Here is a 19804-nt window from a genome sequence, read left to right on the forward strand (position 1 = left end):
GATATGGGGATCTGCGAAAGGATAGGGGTGGCTATACAAAACTATGTGGAGCTAAATATGATGTGTGAGGTTTCTGCCTCTGTATTGTGGGAAGCGTTGAAAGTGATGATCAGAGGGGGATTTTATCTCGATCCGGGCGCATAAGGAGAAGGGGGAGCAGCTAGAAAAAGGCACAGACTAGTGGAGGCCGTTCTGGAGGTGGATCGGAGAAACTCGGCGGCCCCCGAGAAGACTCTGTTGAAAGAAAGGAAAAAGCTCCAGAGGGAGTTTGAGATTGTGGTAAGCCACTGTTAAATCTGTATTAGGTGATGTACTGTAGGATCTGTACTACAGGTTCGCCGGTAGCCCCTGCCTGCTGGCTCCGCCTAGTAGGAGGAGCGTGTCCTCTATTCAGCAGCCATTTCGCCAGCTGCTGTGGGAGGCCACACATCTTACTGCAATAAAGCCACAGTTGTATCCAACCTTAGTCTTTGTACAATTGATCGTGCATCAGAGATCGTCTATGTGGAAGGCGATGGGCATCTGTGTCGGGTCAGGGGGGCAATGTATGAACATAGGGCTGGTGGGAGATGAAGGCATGAGATGGTATTTGGATGGACCGGAGTTCCCGGTGGTCGAAGACGGTAATGTGCGGGGTTTGGGCGTCTCGATCGGACTGGGTGGGCGTAATGGAGTGCGTGGGTTCAATCCAGTCCGGGAAGCTTAGACAGATGTCCGACAGAGTTTTATAAAAAGTTTGGCATGGAATTGGAGATGTATAATGGTCGGTCGGTAAGCTTCAGCCCGCGCTCACACTATCTCGGGCTTCAATTTTACTCATTTTGAAAAAAGATAAGGATGTGGATCATACTGCCTGATATCGCTGCTAAATGTGAGTGCAAAGCTGTTGCCGAAGGTGCTGGCAACACATATAAAGGACTCTTTGCTGGGGCTGATGGGCGAGGCCTAGATTGGGTTCGTGAAAGGGCGGTAGTTGTCGGCGAACATTAGGTTGTTGAATGTAACCATGATGCCCCTGTGTGGCCAGGAATCGGACGTGCTAGTGTCCATGGATGCAAAGAAAGCTTTTCATTGGGTTGATAGGACACCAATGACGGTGTCAAGGTTGAGTTGGTTCTTTACAGGAGTAGAGGATAGGTGCAGGTTTTGCGCATACCCACATGTTTTAGGCATGCCCAAAGTTGGAGGAGTTCTAGGAGGCCTTTGTGGGAACTATGCCAATGGTTTGGGGGGGGGGGGGGGGGGGGGGGGGGGAGGTGAAGATGGCTCTGAGCCTGTGGACGGCAATATTTAAGAGTTTTGAAAGATCCAGCAGTGCAGGTGGGGATAGAGCCTGACATTTTGCCTTTGCCTCCCTGATAGCCTGGAGGCGGATATTGTTAGGGTGGTGGGACCCAGAGCCACCAAAAGCTACTGTGTGAGTGAATGACTTGGCGGAGTTTCTGCACCTGGAGAAAATAAAGTTTTCTATTAGAGGTGCAGATCAGGGTTTTTTCTCGAATTGGAGGTTGTTCGTCGCTTTTTTAAAGAGTGGTAAAACATCAATGGCGGTGTGGGGATTATTTTTGTTACTTTATGTAGAAAACGGGGCTGAAGGAGTGGACTGGGACAGAGGGGTTTGGTTATCTGAAGTGTGGTTTGTGAAGAATGTTTACTGGTGCTGTTTCCCCCCCCCCCTCTTTGTTCTGTGGAGAATTGAAAATGCCTTAAATAAAAATATTTAAAGAAAAGATTTTTGGAAGAGGGAGGTGAACAACCTGAAAGCATAATTCACATTATAGCTAATAACTTGGGGAGAAAAGATAGAAGTTTGGAAAGAAAAACTTGAAGTTAATAACTTGAAAAGCAGGACCTCTGGCTGCTGCTGTCCTGCTATTTCACACAAGGCCAGTTAGAGAGAAGCAGATTAAACTGCCAAAGTATTGTGGGTGCTGGATTTCTTTTTAAAAATTGTATTTATTGCAGATTTACGTTTTTACAAACAACGCAACAAAATTACTGGACTGGTATAGCACGATCAAAAAGTATGAAGGCTCAATATACATGAATGCAAAGGGGAATGGGAGAATAGCAGTACAATTGGGTGAATATAATCATTAGACATAACTTGTTACATCTAAAAGCCCCACCAGAGAAAAAGGGAGAACAGGATAAAGCCTGAAAACATGGTAAAATGGTGCATACCTCCCTGTCCAGCGATTGCTTGCAATTACGGGAGTTCATGATAGGTTTTTCACACCATGTCCACGCGCACACTAATATGCAACTCCCTCATCTCCAGCAGCACCAGAGGCACCAATGGCACACTGCCACCTCCTTCCCTCGGATACCGGGCCCACCTGTACTCCCTCAAGAGGATTCTTTATACCCACCCAAAAAAAAATTGCGAGACCCCCAGTTCTAAAAGGATGCTACATATACACTATACACAACATAACCCCAATTGTTGATTGTTGATTTGATTTATTGTCACATGTTACGAAGTGCAGTGAAAAGTATTTTTCTGCGGCCAAGGGAACGTACACAGTACATATATAGTAGACAAAAAAAGAATAATTAACAGTGCATTGACAAATGGTACCAAGACAAACAGTGATTGGTTTAAGTGCAGAACAGGGTGCCAAACAAAGCAAGTACATGAGCAAGAATGGCATGGGACATCATGAATAGTGTTCTTACAGGGAACAGATCAGTCTAAGGGAGAGTCGTTGAGTATTGCAGCTGTGGAGAAGAAACTGTTTCTCTGTCTGGATGTGTGGGTCTTCAACCTTCTGTATCTTCTGTCTGTTGGAAGGGTCTGGAAGAAGGCAAAGCCTGGGTGGGAGGGGTCTATGATAATGCTGTCTGCCTTCCTGAAGCAACGGGAAGTGTAGACAAAATCAGTGTGCGGGTCGCAAGTGAGCAGTTGCCATACCAAGCTGTGATGTAACTGGGTAGGATGCTCTCTATGGCACTCTGCAGACGTTTGTGAGAGTCGATGCAGACATCCGAATATCTTTATCTTATGTAGGAAGTAGAGACGTTGTTGGGCTTTCTTGACTGTTGCATCAATGTGAGTGGACCAGGACAGACTGTTGGTGATGGTGACCCCCAGGAACTTAAAGCTGTCGACCATCTCTACTTCGAAGCCATTGATGTAGACGGAGGAGGGGTGTCATGCTACGCTTCTTGAAGTCGATGATCAGTTCCTTGGTGTTTCCGATATTTAGCGAGAGGTTGTTTTCGGTACACTGTGTAACCAAATGATTTATCTCTCTTCTGTAGTCTGATTCGACGTTGTTTGAGATACGACCTACCACAGTCGTATCATCCGCAAATTTATATAGATTGAATTGGAATTAAATCTTGCCACACAGCCGTGTGTGTATAGGGAGTATGGTAGACGACTAATCACACATCCTTGCAGGGCCCCAGTGTTGAGGACTATTGTGGCGGAAGTGCTGTTGCCTTTCCTGACAGATTGCAATCTGTTGGTGAGGAACTCAAGGATCAAGCTGCACAGGGAGGGGTCAAGTCCAAGATTGCAGAGTTTGGTTATGTCTTGTCGGGATAATGGTGATGAAGGCGAAGCTGTAGTCTATGAACAGAAGTCTCACGTAGGTGTCCTTGTTGTTGAGCTGTTCGAGTGTTTACTGGAGAGCCAGGGAGATAGAATCTGCTGTGGACCAGTTGGGGTGATAGGCGGACTGCAATGGATTGAGACCGTCTGGGAGGTTGGCATTGATCCACCTCATATCTAGCCGCTCGAAGAATTTCATGACAATAGACGTCAGGGCCACCAGTAGGTAGTCATTGAGGCAGGCTACCTTATTCTTCCTTGGTACTGGTATTATGATGGTCTTCTTGAAGGAGTGGCGACATCGGAGTGGAGGAATGAGGTGTTGAAGATGTCTGTGAATATACTCGCCAGCTGATCTGCGCAGGCTCTGAGTGCTTGTCCAGGAACTCTGTCAGGGCCCATCGTTTTCCGTGGATTCACTTTCAAGAAGGCAGCTCTTACTTCTGGAGCTGTAATAATGGGTATGTGTGTGTCCAGGGTTGTTGGGGCGGGTGGCATTGATGCATTGGCTGAATCCTCAAAGCGGGCACAGAATTGTTCAGTTCATCGGGGAGGGATGCTTCAGTCCCAGATATTCCACCTGGCCTTGTTTTGTAGCCAGTGATCTCGTGTGAGCCTGCCATAGTCGTCGTGGGTTTGTGTTGTTGGCCTGGGACTCTAGTTTGATGCGGTATTGTCTTTTAGCATCTCTGATGGCTTTCCGTACATCGTACCTGGATTTCTTATATAGGTCAGGGTCGTCAGAATTGAACGCCTCCATCTGGAACTTCAGCAGGGAGTGAACTCTTTGATTGAGCCAGGGTTTCCGATTGGGGAACAACCGTATTGTCGTCTTTGGTACACAGTCCTCGACACACTTACTGATGAAGTCTGTGACGATGGTTGCGTGCTCAATCAAATAAAAAAGCATCCCGACCATTAAAGGGGGCAACAGGATATTAACTTAAGTACAAATGTCTCCTCAACCCAGGCCCCTGTGCACAGAAGAGCCCTCTCAAGATGCCTTCAAGAAAGGACATCTCAAGCTCCAGGGGGCAACAGGATACCAACCAAAGTACCAGACCTGGCCGAGCCCAACCCACTCTGACACACAGAAGTCTGCACGCCAGGAGCTCCATCACACCCCAAAACCTATACTCCAGATGACCCTCAACCATACCAAGAGCAGTGCACCACCCCTGCTGAACAGCACACTGCTCACCAACATGAAGAGAAGAAAAATCCCTGAACGTAAAACACTCTAAGGCGGCACAGTGATACAGTGGTTAGCACTATTGTCTCACAGTGCCAGGGCCCCGGATTCAATAACGTCCTCAGGTGACTGTGAATCATAGAATTCCTACAGTGCAGAAGGAGGCCATTTTGGCCATCGAGTCTGCACCCACCCTCTGAGAGAGTACTCCACCAAAGCTTAGTCCCCCGCCCTATCTCAATAACCCCACAGCCTAACCTACACATGATGATCGCATTTGAAAATCCAAACGTCCTATAAATGCCCATGGGAAAACAGCAGGGAGAGGCCAAACTGTGAGTGAAGGGAGGAGGGGAGGGAAGGACAACAAGCAAGCCATTGTCCAATGGCTCAGTTTCAGCTGTCCATCTTAAACAGAGGTCAGGCTAAAGCAGCGTTGCTATCGTGGGCGAGAAAGAGAGTCTGGAGCCTGCTTCTGAAGCCTTTTCAAATGACACCGGGACAGTAACAGCTCTTTCTTACCTCTCCACCTCCACCCCTAACCTGGACCCCTTGAAATATCCTCCAAAAGCAGGACCCCAAATTGAAAACCTCTGCAGTAATCAAAAAGTAAATTTCAACACTATGACAAAAGTACCAACTATTAGCATTGATAACCTCTTCATGCAATAGCACAACTACATTCCACTTGCAACACATTAAATTTTAGCTTACTTACACTACTGGGGGAAACATATCTTGTATGTCCACTGGCGACCAAACCCAGCATACGACGGTGAGAGACATGGCCAAACAATTGGAGGAAACCTGTGGCGCAGGAAAGAAATGTGTGAGGATGGCAGAGGGGGAAGGGCTGGTGCAAGGTGGAAAGCCCCAGATGCAGCAGTTGATGGCTTTCATTAAAGAGGTATTCCACCAACAGAGGCAAGAAATGTGGGAGGATCGCTCAAAGGCCATCCAAGGAGCTGTGGCACCCCTGAAGAGTTGGATGGAATGGGTGGAGAATGGAACGGGTGGAGAAGTGCTTAGAGGTGCAGGGGCCGCAGATTCGAGAGATCGAAGGATTGATCTCGGACTCCATCAATTGTGTGTGACACTGGAGGCAGAGGTGGGGCTCTGAAGAGACCTTTGCTATAGGCCGCTCTAGTCCTTCGTCGTCGTCTTGTCGAAGCATCACACCTACGCCCACATCACTCACATCAACAGCCACTTTGAATGGTTTTGTATAATTTGCGATGGCTAACAGGAGCAGTGGTTAACACAACCTTCAGGCAGTCAAATGCCATCAAAGATTGACTAGCTTCCCATATCTCTTAAAATTGTGATTTATTTACCTGCTCCTCCTGGTGCACATGAGAGAACTTTACCCACACAAATAAATTCCTTAAGAGATCTGGCACCTTCTTATCATTCACCTCTTGGTCAGGCTGTACAATCTTTTGCACCTCCTTCTCTCCACTTGGGCTTTCCTTTACCACTTTAACAAACCCCACTGACTTATCTTGTTTTATCACATCAGCCTTCCCAGTGCTTTTCTGCTGCTAACCTCACAGTTTTAACCCTCTGCTCTTCCACATGAGTTTTCACTACATCGGGAATTGAATTTTTAAACTCCTCCAAAAGTATAATTTCTCTGAGAGCTTCATATGTTTGGTCTATTTTCAAAGTCCTTGTCCACCTATCAAAATTACTCTGTTTGATCCTTTCAAACTCCAAATATGTTTGACCAGGTTCTTTCCTTAAATTTCTAAACCTTTGTCTGTAGGCTTCAGGCACTAGTTCATGTGCACCGAAGATGGATTTTTTCACCTCCTCACACATCTCAGATACCTCCTCTGATAGTGATGCAAACACTTCACTCGCCCTACCGACTAGCTTTGTTTGAATCAGTAATACCCACATGTCCTGTGGCCATTTCATTGTTTAGCCACCTTCTCAAATGAAATTAAAAAGGCTTGTACCTCCTCAAACCTTGGTAATTTTTGGACATATTTAAATGGATCCCCACCAAGCCTTTGACTATGACGCTCTTTCTCTTTATCCTCATCACTACCCTCAAACTGTACATTTCCCTTTACCTCCGCCAATTTACTGTCATGTTTCATGGCCATTTTCTGAAGTTCAAACTTCCTTTTTCCCTTTCTTCTCTCTCTTTTTCTTCTTGTTCTGCTAGGGCTATTCTTTCTTTTTCCCTCACTTCGTATTCAAGCTGCTTTAATTCTTTTTCATGTTCCAATTGTTTAATCTGTAACTGAATTTTTGCCATTTCTAATTAGTCAGACTCTATCTCGGGCAATGTTAAATGCTTAGCTACCGCCGTAAGTACCTCTTAATTTCATGTGCTGTCAGGTAACGCTAACTGCAATGATTTTGCCAAATCTAAAAGCCTTTTTTTGGTCTCTGTTCGTAAGGTACTGCGTGTGACCTCTTTCTCCCTCCCCCCCCCCCCCCCCCCCCCCCCAAAATGTTCCGAGCCCCTGAAAGAGCCATTGTCCACAACACACTCCCTTCTTAAACTGGAATACCACACCAGAAAAGCAAACACAAATATGCTCACCCCTCACTGTCTTTAAGTTCACTAAGACTAACCCAATCACGAAAGATAGACTTTTATCCCACAAGCCCCCAATTTGTTCCGGGCCAAGGTTTAAAGAACTCCAAAGTATATCATGGAGTTTATCTGACCCACAACTTGAAATAGATTTTGGTTATGGGGAGCACAAGGGCCCACTTTACAGGTGTGATGCAACAGAGAACTAAAAGTATTTTTATACAAAAACAATGTTTATTCTATGAATCCAGTTAACATTTTATAAACACACAGTAAACAGTTTATCAACTACCAATCCTGACCACCCCCCAAAAGATACAGTACTCGATAGATAACCCTTAATAACTTCCCAAACAACATCCATAAGTTATACCCTTTTAAAATAAAGACAGCAGGTTTAAATTCTCTACAAAAACAGGTATTACTTTGAAATCTTCAAGTGATTTGGAGACATTCTTTAGATTGCTGAGAGAGAGATCATAATACCTTCTTGCTTTGAATTCAGCTCTCCAACTCTGAAAACAAAACTTAACACACTGCTGATCCCAGCTCAAAAATGAAAGTAAAAGACAGACAGACCGCCCAGCTCCACCCACACACTTACATCAATGCAGCTATTTGATAAACACCCATTTCTTAAAGGTACATCCGCCTGACACAGGGGATAGAGGAGGGGGGCATGGGGCGGTTTCTGGACGAATTGGAGTTTCCCCAGTTGGAGAAAGCAAAGAGGCAGGCGGCGGAGGAGCCTCTGGGGCTGAGGGAGGTGCTGAATAGTATCGGGTATGAAATTGGGGTAAACCCAGGGCCGGATCGGTATCCAGTGGAATTTTATAAGGAGTTTGTGACTGAATTGGCACCACATTTTTTGGGGGCATTTAATGAAGCGTTGGAGAAGGTGGAGCTGCCGGAGATGATGACGCAGGCAGTAATTACATTAATCACGAAAAAGGGGAAGGATGTGGATCGTATCAGGCCCTTGAATGTTGAAAACGGATGTGAAAGTATTGGCTAAGTTGTTGGCGGGGAGGATGGAGGATAGTGTCCTGGGGATTGTTACATAGGATCAAACGGGCTTTGTGAAAGGCAAGCAGCTAGCGAGTAATAAAAAGATTGTTGAACGTAGTTGTGCAGCCATCGGGTGCCCTGGTACCGGAGGTAGTGGTATACATGGACACATAGAAGGCATTTGATCAGGTGGAGTTACGGTACTTGTTCAAGGTTCTGCGAAGGCTTGAATTTGGGCCGAGATTTGTGGCATGGGTGTGGTTGCTGTAAGGGCGAGTGTGAGGACGAATGATATGAGCTCGTAAAGTTTTGAATTACACAGGAATACAAGGCAGGGGTGCCCGCTGTCTTCATTGTTGTTTGTGCTGGCTATAGAGGCTTTGGCGATGGCTCTTAGGGGGTCGGCGGAGTGGCAGGGGATTATATGGGGACGAAGGGAGCATCGGGTGTCGCTCTATGCCAACGACCTATTGGTATATGTTTCGGCCCTGCTGGAGAGTATGGGAAGGATCATGGGCCTATGGGGGAGGTTTGGGGAGTTCTCTGGGTATAAGCTGAATGTAGCAAAAAGCGAGGTTTTGCCGGTGAATGAGCTGGGACTGTGTGCCAATTTAAGGGGGATGCCATTTAAGGTGGCGAGGGATACGTTCAGATATTTGGGATTCAGGTAGCGAGGGCATGGACAGGGATCCATAAGTGGAACTGAACAAAGCTGGAGGAGGAGGCCAGGGGGACCTTAGGAGGTGCGATACACTGCAGTTCACTTTAGCGGGGAGGGTCCAAGTGGTAAAAATTAATATTCTGCCGAGATACCTGTTTATTTTTCAGATATTCCCGAACTTTATACCAAAGGTCTTTTTTCGGACACGACACGATTATTTTGGACTTTATATGGGTGGGGAAGGTGCTGAGGGCCAGGAGGTCCCTGCTACAGAGGCAGCAGGGTGGGGTTGGCGTTGCCAAGTTGCATCATTATTACTGGGTGGCGAATATGGAAAAGGAGTGGCAATGGTGGGAAGGGGTAGAATGGAGAAGGAATCTTGTAGGGGATCCAGCTTGAGGGCCATGGTGACGACAGTGTTTCCAATGGCGCTGAGTAGATATTCAGGGTGTCCGTTGGTGCAGTCGACAGTGAAGATTTGGAATCAGTTGAGGCATTTTAGGGTGGTGGGGATGTTAACGCCGCTGTGCAAGATTCATGGGTTTGAGCGGGGAGTTGGGGAGTGTAGTGCATACAGGAGGGGGAGGGAAGTGGGGTTGGTCGATGTGAGGAAGCTGTATTTGGAGGAAGTGGTTGCCAGTTTGGAGGAGCTAAGGGAGAGGGTAGAGCTTGCGAGAGAGAGAGTTCCGGTATCTGCAGGTTAGGGACTTTGCTCGAAAGGTCTGGAGGGTGTTCACTAGGTTGCTGAGATTCACCCTGCTGGAGCGACCGTTGCTTCCGGATGTGGAAGGGGAGTGAAGAATTGGAGATATATATTGGTGGCTGGGGAGCAGGGAGGTGAGCGGGTAGTGAAGATCAAGGAAAAATGGGAAGGGGAGTTGGAAGGGGAGATCAATTGGGGAGTATGGAGTGAGGCACTGTCAGGTAAACAGGACGTCCTCGTGCGCAAGGATGAACTCGATAGAGTTTAAGGTTGGACACGGTAGATATAACTCTGGCGAGAATGAGTAAAAAAAAATAGAAATGTTAAAAATAAATAGAAATGTTGTTCCTTTTTTTACAAGATGCTTTAAGCAATCATGCTGAATGAAATTTGATGAGGGGAGGGAAGAATAAGAACTTGCGCCTTTAAATGAGCCCCACGGTTTTCCTTCGGAGGTTATTTAGAGTTTGCACTTTATCCCCATGTCTGCTTCGGTTTCCTCCAGATGCTCCGGTTTTTTTTCACAAAGTCCCAAGATATGCAGGTTAGGTGGATTGGCCATGTTAAATTGCCCCAGGAATGTATAGGTTAGGCTGAGTTATGGGGATATGGTGGGGGAGTGGACCTAGGTACGGTACTCTTTCAGTGGGTTGGTACAGACCCGATGGACTGAATGGCCTCCTTCTGCACTGTAGGAATTCTGTAATTCTAGTCTAGGAACAAACATCAAATTAAAACAAAAAACGTCTCTAATAATTCAGGGGCAATTGAGCATGGCCAATCCACCTATCCTGCACATCTTTTGGGTTGTGGGGCTGAGACCTACACAGACACTGGGAGAATATACAAACTCCACACAGACAGTGACCTGGTGCCAGGATCGAACCCGGGTCCTCAGCACCATGAGGCAGCAGTGCTAACCACTGTGCCACATGGCGCCCTGAGCAATCATCAAATTAATTCAGGATCAACTAAGCTCACCTTGCTGTGCACCGCCACCACTCATTCCCTAAAAACGCTGACCTCGAGTAAAAGTCAGTGTGAACCCAGCCGTCCCCATGATACATATACTGCAGGATAATAACGGCATTTATTTTGCTTGAAAAGGCCAAAGCCATGACAGGATCGTCAAACACTTCTCATGATTTCTCAGGGACTCCAACAAATGAAGCACCTTCACTTAACAGGATAATATAAGGCCAGTGGTCAGGGAGCCAAATGACCACAGGCTTCAAAGACGTTGTTCTCCATCGAACCTGGTACAGATCTGAATCAGATTACCAAAGCCTGGCAGAAAATCTTCCAAATTCAGTTGGGAATTTGTATCTCACTTGCTGCCAGAAACTGGATGCATGGACATCTTTGTGTGGCCCCTGTCTGCCAAATCCATATGTAATGCGCTGTGCAACAGGATCTCAACAAACCGAAGGCAGCCTCTTTCCTGGAAAAGTGCTCTTTCAAGTGCAGGGATTCTCCCCTGTGCCTCCACCATTCTCTCAAGAATACTTTGCGGTTCCTCAAGGTAAACACCAAAGACCTGCAACACGGAGCTCAGTCATAATCCAGAACAACACCCCCTGAGGAGGCCATCATTCTGATGCTCATTGCACTGCCTGAGGTGCAGGCCCGTTTATTACCCCCGTCACTGCAAGCTGAGCCCCACCCCAGCCAACTCCGACCGTCTCAATCACATGAGGATTCTTTGCGATTTAACTTGACTCCTCATCACAATTAGGATCATCCAACAACATATTCCCAAGCATATGTCCCGAAAAAAGACAATTATGAAATGTGCACAAGGATAAAGTAAAGGATTAAAAGACTAACGATGTCAGTGCTCGCAGAAGTGCAGCCGCTCCTGTGCTCGCATCACATGATGCCCGGATGCTGGAATTCTAATGATCGTTGATCACTAATTTTAACTCTCTTTCTCTGAATACAGATGCTGCCCGATCTGCAGAGTGCTTTAAGCAATTTATGTTTTCATTATAAAATAAGAAACACACATGGTGTAAAATGGAGTGTTTTAGACATTCAAGGTGCTCGACCAGGTTGTAAACCAAGGGAAAGTCTACAGACAGGATAGGTCTCACCGAACAGGACCAGCCCCAGTAAAGTGGTTGAGTATGGCAAAGAGTCATGATTTTAAATCAGTGCTGTGTGAGAAGGAGCAAACTTTAGTGCATCTGGACCACAAGGCTAAGAATAAGTATAGTGAAGAGAAAAAATAGTCTAAAGTGGGGAGGATTTACTTTGGGGCTCTTGGTGAAGGAGAAAGGTAGTGAAAGAAAAAGTGCGCTGAACATCATGAATGAGTCATGACTGCAGGCAGCTTTTCCTTTTCATATTTTTTTGAATGCAAAATGCATGGGTGATCCTTTGTCTTTTTGTGCTGTTGCACACAGCCGGTAAAGTGCAGTATCGATTTGTGCATGTCTGTGTTGGGGCTTGCGGGACGCACAGTTTGGAGGGTATGCTCCTCGAGTCTCTTAACACACTTTCAAATCCCCACTATCTAGTTTTTGGCTTATGATTCATAGTGACATTTCTGGAGCTACTGATTTACTAAGTCGCACCCTAAATCACCATACTTGATGCCCTTGTTCCATTAAAACCATTAGACAATCTTGCCTTTATTGTTCCCAGCTATAAGCTCCAATTTGGTTCCCTTAATTAAAAGGATACATATTTCAATATCTCTGAGGACAATTGGTTTAACCATCCATCGCCCGAGCAGGCAGAATCACAAATTGTTATCACATTCTGGCAAACACCTGGCTTCTCTTCACAAACCATTTTCTTAAACTGCCCTCCCTGTCTCCTTTACTCTTGCTGTGAATGAAATGTGCATGGAGCTTATGGGTTGTTTATTACAAAGATTAAAACTGTGCATTTAGTTGCATCTGCTGTTTCTCTCCTTTCTCTTTGTCCGCCTGGTTTAACTTCCTCTATAATCATAATCTTTATTGTTGTCACAAGTAGGCTTTCATTAATACTGCAATGAAGTTACTGTGAAAAGCCCCTAGTCGCCACACACCGGTGCCTTATGGGAGGAAACCCGAGCACCCGGAGGAAACCCACGCAGACACGGGGAGAAAGTGCAGACAGTGACCCAAGCCAGGAATCGAATCTGGGACCCTTGGGCTGTGAAGCAACCGTGCTACCCACTGTGCTAATGTGCCGCTACACCGCAATTCAGTTATGAACATTTAAGCGTTGGTTCTAAATGTTCAACTTTTTTATTTGCATTTATACATTTACTGAGTCTTGCCGATATGTTGGACATCAGGACCTACGCCAGTTTTGTTGCGAGTTTTAAATAATGAATCCTGCTTTCTTTTTGAAGTATGAGTGTTTCATTGATTTTAAGGGAGGAAAAAACTGAGCATTTGTTGGACTCTAAGCAGGAGTTGGAACAGATGGAAGTTGAACTGAAAAGACTACAACAAGAGGTGTGTATATGGTCTAATTTAAACTCCAGCTTAACTATTTTATATATGTAAATAATGCATATCTAGTATAAGTATCATACTTTGGTGTAACCTTTGTAACTGTTTCTAAGTTGCAAGTATTTTTGCTATGTAGCAGTGTTCAATGATAACTAAAATTGACCCAATTTTGCCGTATGTCATGTGAGGATCCCTTTAAGAAAACTGTGTTTTATCAAATGGCTGCCGTGATGCCACCTGTGGGTGGAGCTGGGCTGTGATTCTGTCTTTTACTTACGTTTTGAGCTGGAAGCTGCTTTGTGGCTGTGTTTTTGGTTTTGTTTTCAGTTGGGAGCTGCACTCAAACAAAGAAGGTGTGTTTTTGGTCGGTCTCTCTGCATGCTAAAGAATATCTCCAGACCACTTGATAACTTCAAAGTAATACCTGTTTTCTGTAAGGAATTCAAACTTACTGTTTTGTAGGACAAGGGTGTTTAGCTTATGGATGTTGTTAGGAAAGTTATTAAGGGTTACCTATAGAGTACTGTATCTTTGGGGGGGGGGGTATTTGTGTTGGTAGTTGATAAGATGTTTACTGTGTGTTTATAAAATGTTAGCTGAATTCATAGAATAAACATTGTTTTGTTTAAAAATACTTAAGGTCTCTGTTGCATAACACATGGAAAGGAGGTCCTTGTGCTCCTCAAAATCTATTAAAAGTTGTAGGTCAGGTAAACTCCATGATAAACTTGGAGTTTTCTAAATCCTGGCCCATAACACAGAGTATACTCATTAATCATAAGTACTACCTGAAAATGAAGCATTCTGCCTGCAACCGTGCTTGCAGCTATTAATTAGTTTTGGGATTCTTAATCTTTATTTAAAAAAAAGTCTTGTCAGAATGAATGCACAAGCAATTGTTTTCACCTGTGTTTTGAAAGTAATTGTGCATTTATTTGCCAGAACCAGCAACTTCTGTCTGATGCTCGCTCTGCTAGGGCATATCGTGATGAGCTTGATTCACTGCGTGAAAAAGCAATTAAAGTTGATAAGCTCGAAAGTGAAGTTATACGATATAAAGACCGACTCCATGACATAGAATTCTACAAAGCAAGAACTGAGGTATGGTGGGTTATAGAATCAACGGTTAATATATCCTTATGAAATAGAACTTGTTAATATTTTGTGTAATTAAAATATTTCAGGAATTAAAAGAAGATAACAAGATCTTGTTAGAGACAAAAATAATGTTGGAAGACCAACTTGAAGGAGCCCGTGCACGATGTGACAAATTGCATGAATTTGAAAAAGAGAATCTACAGTTAGTGGCTAAACTACATGATATGGAGATGGTAGGTGTTGATTTCTTTTTGCTAGATTTATTTATGTTAAATACAGTAATTATTTGTGTGCATTACAAGGGATCTTGCATATATCAAATCACCTGATTGAAAAAAAAAATTCTGTTTTGTTAGATTATGGTATCTTGTCTGGGTGTAGATGGTAAACTTGCTTAAAAAATGAGAAAGACATATTCTGAGTGGATAATCAAATATTGTGCTCAAGCAGTTGCAATGTAAACTGTTTCGTTCACTGGAACTTTGTTTCTACAAGTGGATGTTCCACGACACTACTCGCAGTAGGTTGAAGCATGGCTTTCTCAGCATCTTGTCATGTAAGAAACCAGTGACAAAAAATCAGAGCATGTGGAATCAGGGGTGAAGTAATAGAATAGATTGAATGATAGCTATAAAACAGAAAGCAATGTGTACGTATTAAGCTTCTCTGAGAGGCAGAATGTGGGAAGTAATGTCCCACCAGAATTCATACATAAATGATTTGAACTCCAGAACTGAGGTAATATTGTAAAAATTTGTAGATGATAGAGATTTGGAGGCATAGCTCATAATGTGGAGGACTGCATCAAAATGCAAAGTTGGCAATGAATAAATAAATTTCAATATTGTGAAGCGATAGTTGATTAATTTTTGATGGTGGGAAGCAGAGAGGTGATCAGTGTCACATGCTTGCTTTGTGGTTGTGGGCACACGGCAACTGACAGGCAGTAGATAGCATATGGGAAAATGATCACTCCAGGCCATTTTCTGGTCCTAATTTCCTGTTTTGCTATTTTCCCCTCTTATCTCTACGCTTTGATAATAATAGTATAATAATATTATTATTATTATGACAGTGCCATGGGTGGCTTTCACGTTTGGAGGGTGGATGCTCACAAATGTGAGCAGCAAGTCCCAAAAGCAAAAGATGGGTAACAAATTGAAGTATATTTAAGATTAAATTTCTAAAACTGAGGAAAATTCAATCATATTTGACAAATGTGATTTGGGAACGTGCGGCTCAAAAAATGAAATGATGAATATTAGATTAATAGAACATGCTTACATTGCCACCGAGGGAAAGACCTGGGAAAGTGAGGTATGAGGAGCAGTGGTGGTACCGCACATTGGGAGGGTGGCACGGCTGCCCAGTGGTTAGCACTGTTGCTTCAGAGTTCCAGGGTCCCAGGTTCGATTCCCGACTTGGGTCACTATCCGTGCGGAGTCTGCCTGTGTCTGCGTGAGTTTCCTCCGGGTGCTTTGGTTTCCTCCCACAGTCCAAAGATGTGCAGGTTAGGTGGATTGGCCATGCTAAATTGCCTTTAGTGTCCAAAAAGGCTAGGTGGGGTTACTGGGGTATAGGGATAGGGTGGAGTTGTGGACTTAAGTGGGGGTGCTCTTTCAAAGGGTTCGATAGGACGAATGATCTCCTTCTGCACTGTAAATTCTATGATTCTATGACTGAAAGGTAAGTCCCTGCCAGAAAATGTTGCCACCATTTTTGCAATCAAACGCACTCAAAGCAATCAGTGATCATTTGACATCAAATGTTCTAATCAGGAATGGGTTTTTCATGCAGTCAGCAGCGTTTGGCCGTCTTTGACATTGAATGCAATCAAAGGTGTTCAAAGACATCAAAATTAAGTCCTCAAAGGCACAGTGTGCACACAAAGGCACCAAATGTGATCAGCAACTTGCATTGAAAAAACAGCAAATTATTTACTTAAATTAATATAGAGTCATTGATTTTACAGCACAAAAGTGACCCATCGTGTCTGTATTGGCCATCAAGAACCTATCTATTCTAATCCCATTTTCCAGCACTTGTATGCCATGGTGCTTCAAGTGCTCATCGAACTGCTTTTTAAATGTTGAGGGTTCCTGTCTCTACCACCCTTTCAGGCAATGAGTTCCTCATAATTTGTATACCTCAATCAGATCCTTACTAAACATTTTCTGCTCTAAGGAAAACAATCTATGACTCTATAACCCCAGCTGAACCAACCTCTCTTAATAGCTAAAATGCCCCAGCTCAAGCAACATTCTGGTGAATCTCTTCTGCACCCCTCTAATGCAATCTCATCCTTTCTATAGTTTGGCAACCAGAACTGCCCACAGTACTCTTAGCTGTGGCCTAGCGAGCATTTTATACAGCTCCATCATAACTTTCCTGCTGTTATACTCTTTGCCTGAGCTAATAAGGACAAGTATCCCATGTGTCGTCTTAACCAATGTATTTACCTGTCCTCCTTCTTCAGTGATCAGTGGATATGCACCCAAAGATTCTTCCGGTCCTCTATATTTGTTGGCATCCTACTGTTCATTGTGTATCCCATTGCCTTGTTAATCCCCCCAAAAATGCATCATCTCACAATTTTCAGGCTTAAATTTCATTTTGCCACTGTTCTGCCCATCTGACCAGCCCAGTCTATTATCGTCCAGTAACCTCCGGCTTTTCTCTTCACTATTTAGCACACCATCAATTTTCGTGCCATCTACGAACTTATTGATCATATCTCGTGCTTCCATGTCCAGATCATTAATGTAAACTACAAACAGCAAGGAACCCAGCACCAATCCCTGTGGTACATCACTGGGCACAGCTTCCAGTTACAAAACCAACCTTCAACCATCACTCCCTGCCTCCTGCCACAAAATCAATTTTGGGTCCAATTTGCCAAGGTTGTCCTGGGTTCCCATAGGCATTTACCTTCTTGACCAGTCTCCGATACAGGACCTGGCCAAAAGCCTTATGAGGTCCATGTTGACTACATGGACTGCGCTGCCCTATTTACACACCTAGTCACTTCCTCAAAAAATTAAATCAAGTTTAATAGACATGATCTCCCCCTGCCAAAGCCATGCTGACTATCCTCTATTATTTCTTGCCTCTCCAAGTGGAGATTAATTCTGTCCCTCAAATGTTTTTCCACCAATTTCCCTAATGCTAGACTCACTGACCTCTAATTACCTGGTTTATCCCTAAATAATGGTACCACATTAGCTGTCCTCCAGTCTTCTGGCACCTCCCCTGAGGCCAGAGAGGAATTGAAAATTATTGTCAGAGCTCCTGCATTTTTCTGCCTTGTCTCCCACTGCATCCTGTGATACATCTTGTCTAGGCCTGGAGATTTATCTACTTTTATGCCTGCTAAAACCTCTAATACATCCTCCCTCCAAATGCCAAATTCTTCAATTGTATCTACATTGTTTTTCTCCATAGTCGACATGTACAAAAAAACTCATTTAAACCTCATTTACTTTTTCTGGCTCCACACACACATGCTGTGTTGTTCCCTAATGGGCCTTACTTTTTCCCTGGTTACCCTCTTGCCCTTGCTATACTTATAAAACATGCTGGGATTTCCTTTATTTTGCTCATCAGTGCATGCTCTCTCTTCATTCTCCTAATTTCTTTTGAAGTAACCCTCTGCATTTTCTATACTCCTCTGTGGCTTACACTGTTTTGAGCCCACTGTATCTGCCATAATATTTGAACAGTAAGAAGTCTTATAACACCAGGTTAAAGTCCAACAGGTTTGTTTCAAATCACTAGATTTTGAAGCACTGCTCCTTCCTCAGGTGAATGAAGAGGTAGGTTCCAGAAACGTTTATATAGACAAACTCAAAGATGCAAGACGATACTTTGAATGCAAGCATTTACGGGGGGGCGGGGGGAGAGGTCAGACCCCCGTAGACTCACAATGGGAAGCGCTAGCATAGATTTTTAAATAAATTTAAAACCCCCATCGTGGATCCAATTAAAATTTCAGCGGCCGGCTCACTTTGATCCGGAGAAGGAAGCTGCTCTCACTGAAATCAGCCGGCCGCTGAAATTGACACTGCCCGCTGCTCTCTCCCTCCAATCCAACTTTTAAGTTTTAATGTTTCTGATTGGAGGGAGAGAGCAGCCGGCAGTGTCAATTTCTTTTTTTTTCCTCCGGCTTGCCCCCTCTCCCCCCACATCCTCCAACTAGACCCCTCTCCCCCACACCCTCCGGCTCGCCCCCTCTCCCCCCCCCCCCCCAACACCCTCCGGCTCGCCCCCTCTCCCCCCACACCCTCCGGCTCGCCCCCTCTCCCCCCCCAACACCCTCCGGCTCGCCCCCTCTCCCCCCACATCCTCCAACTAGACCCCTCTCCCCCCACACCCTCCGACTCGCCTCCTCTCCCCCCCCCCCCAACACCCTCCGGCTCGCCCCCTCTCCCCCCACACCCTCCGGCTCGCCCCCTCTCCCCCCACACCCTCCGACTCGCCCCCTCTCCCCCCCAACACCCTCCGGCTCGCCCCCAACACCCTCTGGCTCGCCCCCTCTCCCCCCACATCCTCCGGCTCGCCCCCTCCCCACACCCTCCGGCTCGCTCCCTCTCCCCCTCTCCCCCACACCCTCCTGCTCTCCCCCACAGCGTCCAGCTCGCCCCCTGTCCCCCCACACCCTCCGGCTCGCCCCCTCCCCACACCCTCCGGCTCGCCCACTCCTCCCCCCCCCCCCCCCCCCCCCCCCCCCAACACCCGCCCCCCCTCTTCTCCCCCCCAACACCCGCCCCCCCCTCTTCTCCCCCCCAACACCCGCCCCCCCTCTTCTCCCCCCCAACACCCGCCCCCCCCTCTTCTCCCCCCCCCAACACCCGCCGCCCCTCTTCTCCCCCCCTAACACCCGCCCCCCCTCTTCTCCCCCCCAACACCCGCCCCCCCTCTTCTCCCCCCCCCAACACCCGCCCCCCCTCTTCTCTCCCCCCCCCCCCCCCCCAACACCCGCCCCCCCCTCTTCTCCCCCCCAACACCCGCCCCCCCCTCGGCAGTGTCAATTTCAGCGGCCGGCTGATTGTTTCAGTGAGAGAGCAGCTTCCCTCTCCGGATCAAAGTGAGCCGGCCGCTGAAATTGACACTGCCGGCTGCTCTCTCCCTCCAATCCAACTTTTAAGTTTTAATGTTTCTGATTGGAGGGAGAGAGCAGCCGGCAGTGTCAATTTCAGCGGCCGGCTCACTTTGATCCAGAGAGGAAAGCTGCTCTCACTGAAATAATCAGCCGGCCGCTGAAATTGACACAACTGACAGTTGGGGTCCATCAGCCCCCCCGCGGTATATCGCGAACCGCGGTATTGCGGAGCGCGGTATAACGGGGGACTACTGTAACACCAGGTTAAAGTCCAACAGGTTTGTTTCAAATCACTAGATTTTGAAGCACTGCTCCTTCCTCAGGTGAATGAAGAGGTAGGTTCCAGAAACGTTTATATAGACAAACTCAAAGATGCAGAGGACAGCAGAGCAGAGCTACTGATCAGCTGTTCTGGGGAAATTTGCATACGTGCAGTGCGGTCAGCCTAAGTTGAAGGTGAACCTGCGAAGAAGACCCAAGGAGTT

The 19804-nt window shown here is 45.9% G+C and overlaps 1 protein-coding gene across 29 annotated transcripts in view; it reads left to right on the top strand.

Annotated features, from left to right (window-relative positions):
- LOC119972565 (girdin-like) overlaps positions 1 to 19804 on the top strand; it is a 649171-nt gene that overhangs the window by 261002 nt on the left and 368365 nt on the right. For all 29 annotated transcript variants that reach the window (XM_038809673.1, XM_038809681.1, XM_038809689.1 and 26 more), the window contains exons 9-11: positions 13045 to 13126; positions 14066 to 14224; positions 14308 to 14454. In XM_038809673.1, the coding sequence (XP_038665601.1) occupies positions 13045 to 13126; positions 14066 to 14224; positions 14308 to 14454 (388 nt within the window). The remainder of the gene's footprint in view (positions 1 to 13044; positions 13127 to 14065; positions 14225 to 14307; positions 14455 to 19804) is intronic.

Source organism: Scyliorhinus canicula, chromosome 1 (genome assembly GCF_902713615.1).
Source record: "Scyliorhinus canicula chromosome 1, sScyCan1.1, whole genome shotgun sequence".
NCBI classification, from domain to species: domain Eukaryota; kingdom Metazoa; phylum Chordata; class Chondrichthyes; order Carcharhiniformes; family Scyliorhinidae; genus Scyliorhinus; species Scyliorhinus canicula.